Raw genomic sequence first — 16,115 nt, forward strand, 5'->3', positions numbered from 1 at the left:
ATCTCTCACACACACACATACACACATACACAAACACACACACACACTAGCACAGACACACACACACACACACACACTAACACAAACACATATCATAAACACAATGACACGCATACTGTTGCGTGCTTTCTCTCTCTCTCTCTCTCTCTCTCTCTCTCTCTCTCTCTCTCTCTCTCTCTCTCTCTCTACCTGTAACACCGGAGACTAACTTGCGCTCTGGGGGATATAGGAGAGCCAGGTGTGGAGAGACGACACACACTTTGGAGAGCGGTGTGGTGATATTGGTCGTGTTTTTATTGATTTATTTATTCATTCATTTTTGTATTTCCTGATGCATGTTCATGAAGCAGTTCCTCCATCTCAACTAACCGTTGTAAAAAGCTGGGCCTGTGTACGCCCTGAGTCGTGCTTCCTTCATACAGTGAACGAAGACTTGCCCCCCCCCCCCCCCCCCCCCCCCCCATTCTTCTTTCTACATCTTGTCCCATCTCCCCCATCCCATCTTCAAGCCCAGCACAGTTTAGCAGATGGCTGTTCCGTCATGATCCGGGTCTGCTGAAGATTTCTGCCTGTTAAAAGGAAGTTTTTTCTTGCCACGCTATGACGGATTCAGCTGGGCTCTTGTAATATAGCCATCAGTAAGGTCCTTTACCTGCTTTTTGTAAACATAACAATGAGCATGGTCTTGTTACCTGCTCTTTTGTTAATGTTAACAGACAAACAGTAAGGTCCTTTACCTGCTTTTGTAAAGTGTCTCGAGATAACGCCTGTTATGAATTGACGCTATATAAATAAAAATTGATTGATTGATTGATTGATGTTTAGATTGCTTGGTTTTGTTATTTTAGCTTGGACTGGGGATACTGGTAGTTATGTTTATCGATTAATTCAGAAGTCCTACAGACTCCTAGGCCATCCTCTGAAGTCCTGACTCGGACACCACAGAGGCCCTGCTGACTCCTGCATCTTCGTCAGAGGTTCCAGTCCTGCGTCCTCATCAAAGACTGATGACGCTGACCTTATACTGAAGACATATTGCTGTTCCTCGAATAAGTCTTGAAATTGGTTTCTTTTGCCAATGAATGGTGACTTTAATTATGTCACCATTAATATTTAAAGGGTGTTTTTTTTAAACAAAGGGACTGTCACCATGGATACGGCCGAACGACGCTGTCCCATCAATGACGTCATTTAAGACGTCACTTTTGATAAGTTCCATTCTCTTTGATACGTCAAAAAACATGTCAAACCGAGGTTATAAGGGGAGGTGGTTTGTGCCAGTAAAGTCACTTCACTATCTCATGAAGAAGTGAGTCAGTGCTCTGTGACCCTGGATCCTAAGATCCTCGGTGGAGGGTGGAATACCCCTCCGGTACAGGAAACAGCCTGTACCAACCTGCTCAGTGCCCGACAGTGTGAGCATGGCCATCCACTCTAGGGGGGACAGGTCTAAGACCTCGCTGGCAGGTAAAGACTCCCTGTTGCCGATGAGGGGAGCCACAGACACTAAAGACTACACTCGATAGTGCCTTAGTTACTTAGTTAGTTGGTTTATTTCTTTTTCTTAGTTAGATCGTCGGCAGTTCACACAAGCACACTGCATCACACACACACACACACACACACACATGCATCACACACACACACACACACACACACACACACACACACTAACACAAACACATATCATAAACACAATGACACGCATACTGTTGCGTGCTTTCTCTCTCTCTCTCTCTCTCACACACACACACACATACACAATTACACAAACACACACACACACTAGCACAGACACACACACACACATACACACTAACACAAACACATATCATAAACACAATGACACGCATACTGTTGCGTGCTTTCTCTCTCTCTCTCTCTCTCTCTCTCTCTCTCTCTCTCTCTCTCTCTCTCTCTCTCTCTCTCTCTCTCACACCGGAGACTAACTTGCGCTCTGGGGGATATAGGAGAGTGTGGAGAGACGACACACACTTTGGAGAGCGGTGTGGTGATATTGGTCGTGTTTTTATTGATTTATTTATTCATTCATTTTTGTATTTCCTGATGCATGTTCATGAAGCAGTTCCTCCATCTCAACTAACCGTTGTAAAAAGCTGGGCCTGTGTACGCCCTGAGTCGTGCTTCCTTCATACAGTGAACGAAGACTTGCCCCCCCCCCCCCCCCCCCATTCTTCTTTCTACATCTTGTCCCATCTCCCCCATCCCATCTTCAAGCCCAGCACAGTTTAGCAGATGGCTGTTCCGTCATGATCCGGGTCTGCTGAAGATTTCTGCCTGTTAAAAGGAAGTTTTTTCTTGCCACGCTATGACGGATTCAGCTGGGCTCTTGTAATATAGCCATCAGTAAGGTCATTTACCTGCTTTTTGTAAACATAACAATGAGCATGGTCTTGTTACCTGCTCTTTTGTTAATGTTAACAGACAAACAGTAAGGTCCTTTACCTGCTTTTGTAAAGTGTCTCGAGATAACGCCTGTTATGAATTGACGCTATATAAATAAAAATTGATTGATTGATTGATTGATGTTTAGATTGCTTGGTTTTGTTATTTTAGCTTGGACTGGGGATACTGGTAGTTATGTTTATCGATTAATTCAGAAGTCCTACAGACTCCTAGGCCATCCTCTGAAGTCCTGACTCGGACACCACAGAGGCCCTGCTGACTCCTGCATCTTCGTCAGAGGTTCCAGTCCTGCGTCCTCATCAAAGACTGATGACGCTGACCTTATACTGAAGACATATTGCTGTTCCTCGAATAAGTCTTGAAATTGGTTTCTTTTGCCAATGAATGGTGACTTTAATTATGTCACCATTAATATTTAAAGGGTGTTTTTTTTAAACAAAGGGACTGTCACCATGGATACGGCCGAACGACGCTGTCCCATCAATGACGTCATTTAAGACGTCACTTTTGATAAGTTCCATTCTCTTTGATACGTCAAAAAACATGTCAAACCGAGGTTATAAGGGGAGGTGGTTTGTGCCAGTAAAGTCACTTCACTATCTCATGAAGAAGTGAGTCAGTGCTCTGTGACCCTGGATCCTAAGATCCTCGGTGGAGGGTGGAATACCCCTCCGGTACAGGAAACAGCCTGTACCAACCTGCTCAGTGCCCGACAGTGTGAGCATGGCCATCCACTCTAGGGGGGACAGGTCTAAGACCTCGCTGGCAGGTAAAGACTCCCTGTTGCCGATGAGGGGAGCCACAGACACTAAAGACTACACTCGATAGTGCCTTAGTTACTTAGTTAGTTGGTTTATTTCTTTTTCTTAGTTAGATCGTCGGCAGTTCACACAAGCACACTGCATCACACACACACACACACACACATGCATCACACACACACACACACACACACACACACACACACACTAACACAAACACATATCATAAACACAATGACACGCATACTGTTGCGTGCTTTCTCTCTCTCTCTCTCTCTCACACACACACACACATACACAATTACACAAACACACACACACACTAGCACAGACACACACACACACATACACACTAACACAAACACATATCATAAACACAATGACACGCATACTGTTGCGTGCTTTCTCTCTCTCTCTCTCTCTCTCTCTCACACACACACATACACACATACACAAACACACACACACACTAGCACAGACACACACACACACTAGCACAGACACACACACACACACACACACACTAACACAAACATATCATAAACACAATGACACGCATACTGTTGCGTGCTTTCTCTCTCTCTCTCTCTCTCTCTCTCTCTCTTTCTCTCTCTCTCTCTCTCTCTCTCTCTCTCTCTCTCTCTCTCTCTCTCTCTCTACCTGTAACACCGGAGACTAACTTGCGCTCTGGGGGATATAGGAGAGCCAGGTGTGGAGAGACGACACACACTTTGGAGAGCGGTGTGGTGATATTGGTCGTGTTTTTATTGATTTATTTATTCATTCATTTTTTTATTTCCTGATGCATGTTCATGAAGCAGTTCCTCCATCTCAACTAACCGTTGTAAAAAGCTGGGCCTGTGTACGCCCTGACTCGTGCTTCCTTCATACAGTGAACGAAGACTTGCCCCCCCCCCCCATTCTTCTTTCTACATCTTGTCCCATCTCCCCCATCCCATCGTCAAGCCCAGCACAGTTTAGCAGATGGCTGTTCCGTCATGATCCGGGTCTGCTGAAGATTTCTGCCTGTTAAAAGGAAGTTTTTTCTTGCCACGCTATGACGGATTCAGCTGGGCTCTTGTAATATAGCCATCAGTAAGGTCCTTTACCTGCTTTTTGTAAACATAACAATGAGCATGGTCTTGTTACCTGCTCTTTTGTTAATGTTAACAGACAAACAGTAAGGTCCTTTACCTGCTTTTGTAAAGTGTCTCGAGATAACGCCTGTTATGAATTGACGCTATATAAATAAAAATTGATTGATTGATTGATTGATGTTTAGATTGATTGGTTTTGTTATTTTAGCTTGGACTGGGGATACTGGTAGTTATGTTTATCGATTAATTCAGAAGTCCTAGAACCTTCTACTCCATCCTCTGAAGTCCTACAGACTCCTAGGCCATCCTCTGAAGTCCTGACTCGGACACCACAGAGGCCCTGCTGACTCCTGCATCTTCGTCAGAGGTTCCAGTCCTGCGTCCTCATCAAAGACTGATGACGCTGACCTTATACTGAAGATATATTGCTGTTCCTAGAATAAGTCTTGAAATTGGTTTCTTTTGCCAATGATTGTTGGCATTAATTCTGTCACCATTAATATTTAAAGGGTGTTTTTTTTTAAACAAAGGGACTGTCACCATGGACATCGGGTCACCATTGTCCAACAATGAGACAGGACATCAACGCATCAAAGGACAGTCCCGCGTTCGACAGGTATACGGCCGTACGACGCTGTCCCATCAATGACGTCATTTAAGACGTCACCTTTGATAAGTTCCACTCTCTTTGATACGTCAAAAAACATGTCAAACCGAGGTTATAACGGGAGGTGGTTTGTGCCAGTAAAGTCACTTCACTATCTCATGAAGAAGTGAGTCAGTGCTCTGTGACCCTGGATCCTAAGATCCTCGGTGGAGGGTGGAATACCCCTCCGGTACAGGAAACAGCCTGTACCAACCTGCTCAGTGCCCGACAGTGTGAGCATGGCCATCCACTCTAGGGGGGACAGGTCTAAGACCTCGCTGGCAGGTAAAGACTCCCTGTTGCCGATGAGGGGAGCCACAGACACTAAAGACTACACTCGATAGTGCCTTAGTTACTTAGTTAGTTGGTTTATTTCTTTTTCTTAGTTAGATCGTCGGCAGTTCACACAAGCACACTGCATCATGCACACACACACACACACACACACACACACACACACACACACACACACTAACACAAACACATATCATAAACACAATGACACGCATACTGTTGCGTGCTTTCTCTCTCTCTCTCTCTCTCTCTCTCTCTCTCTCTCTCTCTACCTGTAACACCGGAGACTAACTTGCGCTCTGGGGGATCTAGGAGAGCCAGGTGTGGAGAGACGACACACACTTTGGAGAGCGGTGTGGTGATATTGGTCGTGTTTTTATTGATTTATTTATTTATTCATTCATTTTTGTATTTCCTGATGCATGTTCATGAAGCAGTTCCTCCATCTCAACTAACCGTTGTAAAAAGCTGGGCCTGTGTACGCCCTGAGTCGTGCTTCCTTCATACAGTGAACGAAGACTTGCCCCCCCCCCCCCCCCCCCCCCCATTCTTCTTTCTACATCTTGTCCCATCTCCCCCATCCCATCTTCAAGCCCAGCACAGTTTAGCAGATGGCTGTTCCGTCATGATCCGGGTCTGCTGAAGATTTCTGCCTGTTAAAAGGAAGTTTTTTCTTGCCACGCTATGACGGATTCAGCTGGGCTCTTGTATTATAGCCATCAGTAAGGTCCTTTACCTGCTTTTTGTAAACATAACAATGAGCATGGTCTTGTTACCTGCTCTTTTGTTAATGTTAACAGACAAACAGTAAGGTCCTTTACCTGCTTTTGTAAAGTGTCTCGAGATAACGCCTGTTATGAATTGACGCTATATAAATAAAGATTGATTGATTGATGTTTAGATTGCTTGGTTTTGTTATTTTAGCTTGGACTGGGGATACTGGTAGTTATGTTTTTCGATTAATTCAGAAGTCCTAGAAACTTCAACTCCATCCTCAGAAGTCCTACAGACTCCTAGGCCATCCTCAGAAGTCCTGACTCGGACACCACAGAGGCCCTGCTGACTCTTCGTCAGAGGTTCCAGTCCTGCGTCCTCATCAAAGACTGATGACTCTGACCTTATACTGAAGAAATATTGCTGTTCCTAGAATAAGTCTTGAAATTGGTTTCTTTTGCCAATGAATGGTGACATTAATTATGGGGACGAATCTTGTAAAGAAGAATCAATATATAAAAATAGATGTTCACATGTTCAAGTAGCAACTCTATTTATAAATAGTAGTCCTTAGCTGGGTAAAATAAAACAGCAGAAATAGAAGAGACAATGAATAAGGTATCATAATTTAAACATCGGCTACTTATAATGCATTTGACCGTACTGCATTAAACGCTGTTATGTGTGGGTATAAATCATACCGATAGGTGGCAGCACACCGAGCATACGCCTGTATTTTCAACAGCAGAAGAAGAAACTACAATACGTCATTGGCCAGACGTTGTCTAAGAGCCAAGATGGCTGCCACGATGTTGAGGTCGCTCTCCAAGCTAGGACGTCCTTCAACAAAACTCATATTAAATAATAATTTACTGAGCCCTGGCTGCACTGTTCTGCAAAACAGGTAAGACGACGAAGAGGCCAAACGTGACGTTTTTGTAGTTTTTAGCTCCTTTCAAAACAAGCACAGAAACGATAATGCTAATATAGAGCTAAAAGAAAAACAGACTGGGTTTCTTCTTGTTCAATTAAATATTTCATTTGTTCTCAATGGAAGATAATTCGTTTACACATGTGTAACTAATGTCCTCCTTAAAGCTCACATGAGATTATCTGACCTTAGAACAGGACACAACATGTGTCTAGTCAGTGTCAGGTGAGGAGATTATCGTCTTGTTGTTAACTAATGTGTGTGTGAGCAGTGTGTGTTTACAGCGGTACTGACTAATGATACTCAAGACCTATTTATTGATGAATCACCTTTCATAAACACTCAATAAAAATATTCACAGCGAAAAGAAAGAACTTCAAATAATGACAAAAAGTTGGTGCAATTGCACACGAACAATAGCAAGTAAAAAAACACTTAATGTTAAATAAGCGTTAACAAATATAAACAGTATAAATACAATAAGTGTAAAGATGAGTGAAAATAGCTCTACCCATTATGAATTGAATGAAGCAAACTTGGCTACCCTCCTGTGTTTAAGCAGCTGATATATAATGAATGTATTATTTTATGTGTTATATTAATAAACGGATACAGTCTTTCTGCCATGGCCTGCATCATCGTTTGCAGCTTTCTCTCATCATTTACTAATGATATGTAAGTTGGCAAACGAAGTACAGCAGCCTCAACCAATCAGATCACAGACTGTCTCTGGCATCATGCAGGTAGCTGAGAAGATGTTTGTGTTGGCACACAGCTGAGTTCCTGTCGAAGCAGCCTCTCCCTCTGTTAACACTGTTCGTCTTTTACAGGCAGAAACAATGGCAGCCAGACGTGGAGTATACGGAGCAGTTTGCTGGAGCAGTGATGTACCCCACTGCCTTCAACGAGAAGTGGAGCCCACCGCCATGGAACGGTACTTTGCCGGTTTCACAATAACTGCTAACGTCTAGCGTCATGTATCCTGGGGCAATACATGACATCGCAGACAGCTGTATTATTTACAGTACAAATATCTTCCAAAATTAATGCCATGTGAACAGGAAAATATCTATATCTAAGCGTTTGTCAATATTACAAAATGAGTGGGAATGATAATTTTTTTGCATATTTGTATCGAGGGCAGTCATTCGTCATAACACTGTTTTATCACTCAGGTTTCAACGGCCAACCTGTCTTTGATCAGGCTGCCATATTTAACATTTTGGTTGAATATAAATTAACGCCACTCATGATTCCCCATGTCTGAACATTTATACTCAAAGTTGTAAAAATTGTTTTCGTTTGACATGGACTCCAACTTGGATGAGTTTTAAATAGTAAATATTTATTTCTGTTCGTGCAGAGATTTAAAAAAATAAAATAAAAAAATCCTTAAGCAGTCCTCGATGATTCCTGTCACCTTCCCTTCGCTCTCCTGAGTTCTTGAGTTTTTCTTCCCGCAGACAAAGATCCTCACGCAGAGAAGGAGGTGTCCAACCTGACCATCAACTTTGGTCCCCAGCACCCAGCAGCTCACGGCGTGCTGCGTCTGGTGTTGGAGCTCAGCGGGGAGTCCGTCAAGAAATGTGACCCCCATATCGGACTGCTGCACCGTGGCACAGAGAAACTCATTGAGTACAAGACCTACCTGCAGGTACTGAGCCACTTAAATCAGCTCTCAAATGTTTATGTTGTCTTTATTTTCTACCTTAAGAATTACTTAAGAAGACCTCATACTATTTAAATTGTGGATTTAAAAAAAAAAAGGAAGTGCTCCTTACAAACAGCAGTTTGGTGTTTTTTAAAGAACAGATTACAACACACAACGTATTGCAAAACACCGACTCACATACTGTGACGCTCCACCAGCTCAATGTGATCAAAATACTTTTGGCCAGAGCAAAGAAAAATAAGATAAGATCCTCTTTTATTCGTCTTGAAAATATAGAAATGTACAGTTTTACAGCAGCAAAGCAGGACAGCAGAAGAAAATCACACAGTGCAAAAATTAAATTACCGTCGATAAAAATATGAAAATGTAAAAAAAAAAAAAAAAAAGCTTCAAAAGTAACTTCAAGATGTCAGTCTGTATAAACTATATGAACACTATCATACACAGTGCACATAAGGATGGACATTTTATTGCACAGTCGGTCCTATAAATAATTCTTGCAATGCAAATACAATTAAAATATAAAAAAAATAAGATGAGGAAGCACCTCACCCGATCTCTCAGAAAACACTTGACATTCTTTGATGACAGCAGATTTGATGTTTGAGGACGACGCAGCACCGTTACCCAGAAAGCTTCATTTCCTCTTCTTTCCATGTCACAGGCTCTGCCCTATTTCGACCGTCTGGACTACGTCTCCATGATGTGCAATGAGGAGGCTTACTCTCTGGCTGTTGAGAAGCTGCTCAACATCCAAGCTCCGCCCCGTGCCCAGTGGATCAGAGGTACAGACCAGAGGAGGTCTGCGCGCTCTGCAAAGACCATGAACAAAAAAAGTACCAAATAAAAGAAGGCCATGCAAAGCTTGTGATAAAATCATCCAGGTCTTATTCGTCCTACTCAAACAAAATCCTGTCTGGTTACATTTTATTGTTTTAAATTTGAAACAAGCTTTAGTTTGACAGAAGTGCATCAGGAATACGCACGCTGCCTTCAGTGCTCTGTTTGTACTCATCGAGACATGAACTGATTTATTCTGTCAGCTGCTTTCAAGGGTCACATGACAAGTCCAAGTCCAGAAAGCCGAGGCGGATGGGCTGTGAATGTTGGCGTCGTTTGAGCTTTAAACATGCTCCGTGTGTGTGTTTCTGTAGTTCTGTTCGGCGAGCTGACTCGCATCCTGAACCACATCATGGCCATCACCACGCACGCCCTGGACATCGGCGCCATGACCCCGTTCTTCTGGATGTTCGAGGAGAGAGAGAAGGTGAGGGGTCCAGCTGTGGGACGTCAAGCGCCCTCCTTTGTGTTGTCGTCACTGCTTCTCCTTCAGACTTGCCTGTTGTCACAGATTTTGTGATTCTCATTCGTCTGCTATCTATTCAGTCTGTTGAATCAGCCGGGCAACACATGCTACCATCTTTAAGGATTTCAACACTATTAGTCGTTAGCGGTTTTTGAGATGTTGATTCACCTGGCTTCTTTGTGGTGCTGATAAACAATGATCAATCACACTGAGATATATTTGAAAATCATTTTATTGATGTGAAAGTCAAATCTATCCTCCTGAGAGAAGAACAAATGAGGCGTGGAGGCCTTTTTAAAAATCATCCTTGGCTTCCTGGATGAAGGATTTTACTTCACGGCTCTCATATTGGAGTCGAGTCTTCACGATAGCAGCGTTTCAGATTTTAAGACAGCACGAGTCAAAACGAGGTTAATGTGATTAAAATGCGACGGGTCCAGGGTGTACCCGCCTCTCGACCAATGACAGCTCGGACCTTCACCAGGACAGCCACAGGAAACGGGGATTGTCCGCTTATAAAATCAGATGAGAGACGCTTTAAGTCTGCGGTGTCCAAACACGGAGCGTTGAGTGGAACCTGCGTTTGCTTTTTAACGTCGGCTCCTCTTGTAACCGTCCGTCTCGTGTTTCCCTGCAGATGTTTGAGTTTTATGAGCGAGTGTCAGGAGCCAGGATGCACGCCGCGTACGTCAGACCCGGTGGCGTTCATCAGGTGGGAAAAATTCCGAAGACTATAACGGGAAGTTTTTGAATACCGCTAAATGAAATGAAGCCTTGCTAAATGTTCTTCTGTCTCTAACAGGATATGCCCCTCGGTCTCATGGACGACATCTATGAGTGGTGCAAGAACTTCTCCATCAGAATCGATGAAGTGGAAGAGGTGAAAACCCTTTTTTTGTTTTTTTAAATCCTCACAAACCTGTGATAGTCAGGAGAGCAGCTGGTGAATGTTGGATTATTTTGGATTTTTCTTGCAGATGTTGACCAACAATCGCATCTGGAAGAATCGCACGGTGGACATTGGGGTGGTCACTGCAGAAGAGGCCCTCAACTATGGCTTCAGGTAACACAGCAGGGAAAACACAAGTGACGCCATTTTTGACAGAAGCAAACTTTCAAGTCAATTGATTTTTATCACTTATCATCTGATAAAAAAAAATCCAGCTTTGAATATCTGAAAGGCGCGTGCACTGTGCTGTTTCTCATTCTACTTCCTGTCTGTCCACCAGCGGCGTGATGCTGCGAGGGTCCGGCATCAAGTGGGACCTGAGGAAGTCTCAGCCGTACGACAAGTATGACGAAGTGGAATTCGACGTGCCCATCGGAAGCAACGGAGACTGCTACGACAGGTGAGGAAGAGCGCTCTGTGGTCGGAGACGGGGAAGCACATGAGTCATGTTTGATGTGTGAAGATTCTTATCATGTGTGGGGTTTTTTTCATGCAGCGATTTCCTGAATCACTTTCACAGACACACAGGCAGCTTGAGTCCATACGCTTCTTATATCAAAAAACAGAATGGATATCTGCAGTGAATGAGTCTTTTATTTTCTTACTTTGGCTTATTTACACCTGAAGATGTTTTATATCTAATTTAATCAGTTCACATTCAGTTAGTGTATTATTTAATTTCAGGAAAGTCCCAGAGAATTATTCTGGCATATTTTGTGTAATGATTTAAAATATGATAGTGTGAATATATTGACTAAATATTAACGGTTTTTAATTTGCCAGTCTGATCAGGTGAGAGGGAGGTGAATGTTTATTTTAGAAAAGCAAACGTGTTTGTGTTCAAACTTTTGATGGATGGAAAAAAGATTTCAAGGCAAGATTTCTTGACGTGTCATGAAAATCGTGGTGTAAAGAGTGCTCACTCATTCCAACTGAAACCGTGAAAATGACAATCAGCGGTCGAGGAGAGAGAATGTAAATCCACAACGTTACAGCTCAATGCTCGAAACATCATGTCTCAGTCCTCAGCCGTAGCCTTGTATCGAAGTGTTCAAAGTGTTATTGAAGCCTTCGCTGTGTGAGTGATGTTAATTAGTCCTGATGGGCTTTACACAGCAGCCTCTGCCATCAGTACAGTGTCACACTCACACTTTGTCCGAGCGTGTTCGACCCTACACGTCCAGCACATTTGACTCCTGAGTCCGCTCGGTGCTTCAGCACGGTGCTCTTGGTTGGTCCTGATAGAAGAGGTCACTGTGCAGAGTCTGAAGTATAACTCATCCCTGCCTCCATTGTCCAGAAATCAGGGCTCAAGATTCACAAAGTACTCAGAGCTGCTCCTCGTGACAAACTCTCTGCACTTTGACAAAGACGGCTCTCTGTGTGTGGCAGGTATCTGTGCAGGGTGGAGGAGATGAGACAGTCTCTGAGGATCATGCACCAGGCGCTCAACAAGATGCCAGAAGGAGAGATTAAGGTGGACGACGCCAAGGTGGCTCCGCCCAAGAGGTCTGAGATGAAGGTACGGTCCAACACGCGAGACCCGTTTTCCACCGAGCGGTCCGGTTCAGTCCGGTTTGGTATGATACCCATTTGTTGACGTTTCCACAGTCTAAAGTTGGGCATGGTACCAAATCACAGGATCTGAACCGGATTCTTCTTCTTATTGTTGAATTTCATTCATGGCGGTCTGTGTTGGGCTGCTATGAGGCTGTCTTTCTCTAAATGGTTGGATGCAGAAACACAAGCAAGGTCAGGGTTTACGGAACTGGACCAAACCGGACTGCTTGGTGAAGGCGGGGCTTTGGACTCTTGTCCGATGCTCTTCGGGCGCCTGCAGGCTGTTTTGATCTCCAAACGTTGAAGCGTGTTTCATGGGCCGGGTTTCCCTCTGCGCTCTGTCACTTTAAGCTTTTTAATTAAATTTCAGCGGTGTCGCTAATTTGTCTTCAAACATCCATCTTGAAAGAATTAGGCCAGTGCAGCTGACTTTAATTTGGCTTCCCCCGAGGCGTCCGATCACCTCAAGTTCACCTCACAGAGCGAAATGAAAGTGCGGTACATCTAAAGTCCACACTCATAGATAAAAGTTTCTCAGTTATGTTCGCAGTTCGACAGATGTGAGGGTGTGAAAACAAAAACTTGATGCTGCTGTTTCTGCTCATTTTTTGCATCAACAGGAAGTTTGACCATCTTGCAAATAAAACGAACGCGCGCACGATTAAACGTGATCGAATTTAGATTTTCCTACTTGAACGTTCTCTTCAAACAAAACGTCCCTCTTTATTTTTGGTTCGGTCCTCCAGCAGCGACTGACCTCGACGCCAAAGACTGAAGAGAAGAAGAAAAAAAACGTGTTCATGAAGTTAAGAAATAGAGTAGAGAGGAGCCAGGTGTTATTTAAGTATTCTGAAAGTCTGCTTCATCTGCAAGGAGGAATTGAAACGGGTCTCTTTGAGGATCTCAAAACTGTGGAACTATCACATCTGTTACTATGACGACGGAGATGAAGTCTTGTGATAGATGTGCGTATGACAAGTTTTGTACCTTGCATGTACACACGCTGCACAACAGGAAGAGTTGATTTGAAAACACTGACAAGGATATAAAGTGCTGATTTAAACTTCACGCTATACGTTAGCATCGCCCCACCGTACGTTAGCATCGCCCCACCGTACGTTAGCATCGCCCTACCGTACATTAGCATCACACCACCGTACGTTAGCATCGCCCCACCGTACGTTAGCATCGCCCCACCGTACGTTAGCATCGCCCTACCGTACGTTAGCATCGCCCCACCGTACGTTAGCATCGCCCCACCGTACGTTAGCATCGCCCCACCGTATGTTTGCATCGCCCCACCGTACGTTAGCATCGCCCCACCTTATGTTAGCATCGCCCTACCGTACGTTAGCATCACACCACCGTACGTTAGCATCGCCCCACCGTACGTTAGCATCGCCCCACCGTACGTTATCATCGCCCCACCGTACGTTATCATCGCCCCACCGTACATTTGCATCGCCCCACCGTACGTTAGCATCGCCCCACCGTACGTTAGCATCGCCCCACCTTATGTTAGTATCGCCCCACCGTACGTTTGCATCACCCCACCTTATGTTAGTATCGCCCCACCGTACGTTTGCATCGCCCCACCTTATGTTAGTATCGCCCCACCGTACGTTTGCATCGCCCCACCGTACGTTTGCATTGCCCCACCGTACGTTTGCATTGCCCCACCGTACGTTAGCATCGCCCCACCGTACGTTAGCATCGCCCCACCGTACGTTAGCATCGCCCCACCGTACGTTAGCATCGCCCCACTGTACGTTAGCATCACCCCACCTTATGTTAGCATCGCCCTACCGTACGTGACCTGACGTGAACGTCCTCAAAAAATGTCACGATGCATAGAAACCACTCTTGTGATTGGACAGCTGGGTAGCATTGCATTTCTGGTTTCACAGCTGTTTAAAAAAAGAAGAAGAGCAGAAAGTTAATTATCAGCTCACAGTCCCAACATGAAACGCTCAGTTTGAGTCATCATGGTTTCCTGTAGAGAAACAGAATATAGCAGAAGTGGACGCTGGCCATAAAACAAGAATAGTCATCTGTCAAGTCGTGTTTGACAGGCGGGGACATTGAAGAGCGACGCAGAAGTGAAGAATGGCTGTCATGTGGCGGGGTGTGGTGTGAAATGTTTCTGCACGGTAGAAGAATAGTGGGGTGAAACGCTGTGTGTGTCAATGTGGAGCTCCTGAGGTTTATTTACACACGTCCATTTGCACGTTGTGTGCAGCGCTTTACCGTGAGTTAAATAAAAACACTGGGACAGCTGCGTGATGTCACAGCAGATGACGAGCAGAAGTAAAAGTGGCGTAACGGCTTTGTTGCACAATCAGGAGGTCAAAAAGTGTGTCTGCTTATTCAACGTGTCGTTTTGCTCTTCATCGTAGACTTCCATGGAGTCTCTGATCCACCACTTCAAACTGTACACAGAGGGCTACCAGGTCCCCCCAGGGTCAACGTACACGGCCGTGGAGGCCCCCAAGGTGACGCTGGACATTTTGTGTTTGAATATTTTTAAACAATTTTGAGGTAAAAAAAAAAAAAAATCTGAGAACGTCGTCATCGACTTTTGTAAGCACTCTGTTGATCCTCAGTATACATGAGCTTCTTCAGGTCCTGATTAATTAAGAGGCCTTCAGGGACTCGTTGTGATGTAACATGCTCACTGGTGTGTGTGTGTGTGTGTGTGTTTGTGTCCCTCGCAGGGAGAGTTTGGTGTTTACTTGATATCCGACGGCTCCAGCAGACCCTATCGCTGCAAGATCAAAGCTCCCGGATTCGCTCACTTGGTACACACACACACACGCACACAGAAAAACTTCACAAAACACTGTGAAATATTCAACACAGCAGACATCCATTATTCAGCATGTTTAACGGCTTGTCCTTAAGGCTACTTTGACTTCATTAAGTATGTTTATCAAGCACTATAGAACCATTTTTAACAGCGCACATAACATCCCTCCTTCCTGTGCGTCTCTGCGCTCATGGCTCCGTGAGCGTTGAACGTCTTTAGAGTCGCACAAACACACTATTAGAGTGGTAAGTGCGTCGACTGGAGGCTTGACTTTTTGGAGTTATGAATATTCACTTTCACACGGAGCTCATCTGAACGGTGGGAGCTGCTGTTGAGAAATGTTTTCTTCTTTCTAGGCCGGTCTGGATAAAATGGCCAAGGGACACATGCTCGCTGACGTGGTCGCCATTATCGGTAAGAACTGATGATCGGTCGAGAATGCAGCTTCAGGAAAATAATGCGTCTGTCTCAAGGGGGAGTTCAGGATAAATATGATCTAAAAAGAAACACTGAAAATCAACCTGATTTTTGAGTCTTCTGTTAGCAGGAAAAAAACCATCAACAATCTTTCATGTTCAAGAAGCAGATCACAGTGTTTGTGTGTAGCACGTCTGAGTGTCTCCTTCCTCCTCACAGGTACACAGGACATCGTGTTTGGCGAGGTCGACCGTTAGCGTGACGCTGCGACCCCGTTTGTTCCCTGATGAAGACGACTCAGCCTCCTCGTCACACATCTATTAGTCTCTTCCTGTTCACGGTTCGCTCGTAGTCCTGCTTGTCGACAGAAGAATCAGTGATGTACAATGTTCAAAAACAACCTAATAAATATTTTATGACCGAACAGAGAGTTTGTGTTTTCACCATCCCGCTGGAACAAGATGATTTTTAAAACAGATTGTTGATTTTTCAAAACTTTCATTTCCTCGCTTCACTTTTGTTAAAAAAAGAAAAA

The 16,115-nt window shown here is 44.3% G+C and overlaps 1 protein-coding gene across 1 annotated transcript; it reads left to right on the top strand.

Moving 5' to 3' along the window:
• The first annotated feature begins 6,690 nt into the window (after nt 1-6,690).
• Nucleotides 6,691-16,004, top strand: ndufs2 (NADH:ubiquinone oxidoreductase core subunit S2). The gene is made up of 14 exons (XM_079371088.1): nt 6,691-6,843; nt 7,701-7,804; nt 8,334-8,524; nt 9,207-9,327; nt 9,697-9,809; nt 10,486-10,560; nt 10,651-10,728; nt 10,826-10,911; nt 11,078-11,197; nt 12,190-12,319; nt 14,754-14,849; nt 15,072-15,155; nt 15,520-15,577; nt 15,800-16,004. Exons 1-14 carry the CDS (start codon nt 6,737-6,739, stop codon nt 15,835-15,837), a joined length of 1,401 nt encoding a protein of 466 aa, XP_079227214.1. The 5' UTR covers nt 6,691-6,736; the 3' UTR covers nt 15,838-16,004.
• Nucleotides 16,005-16,115: the final 111 nt, after the last annotated feature.

This window comes from Symphodus melops, assembly GCF_947650265.1.
Source record: "Symphodus melops genome assembly, chromosome: 20".
In the NCBI taxonomy this organism is placed as follows: domain Eukaryota; kingdom Metazoa; phylum Chordata; class Actinopteri; order Labriformes; family Labridae; genus Symphodus; species Symphodus melops.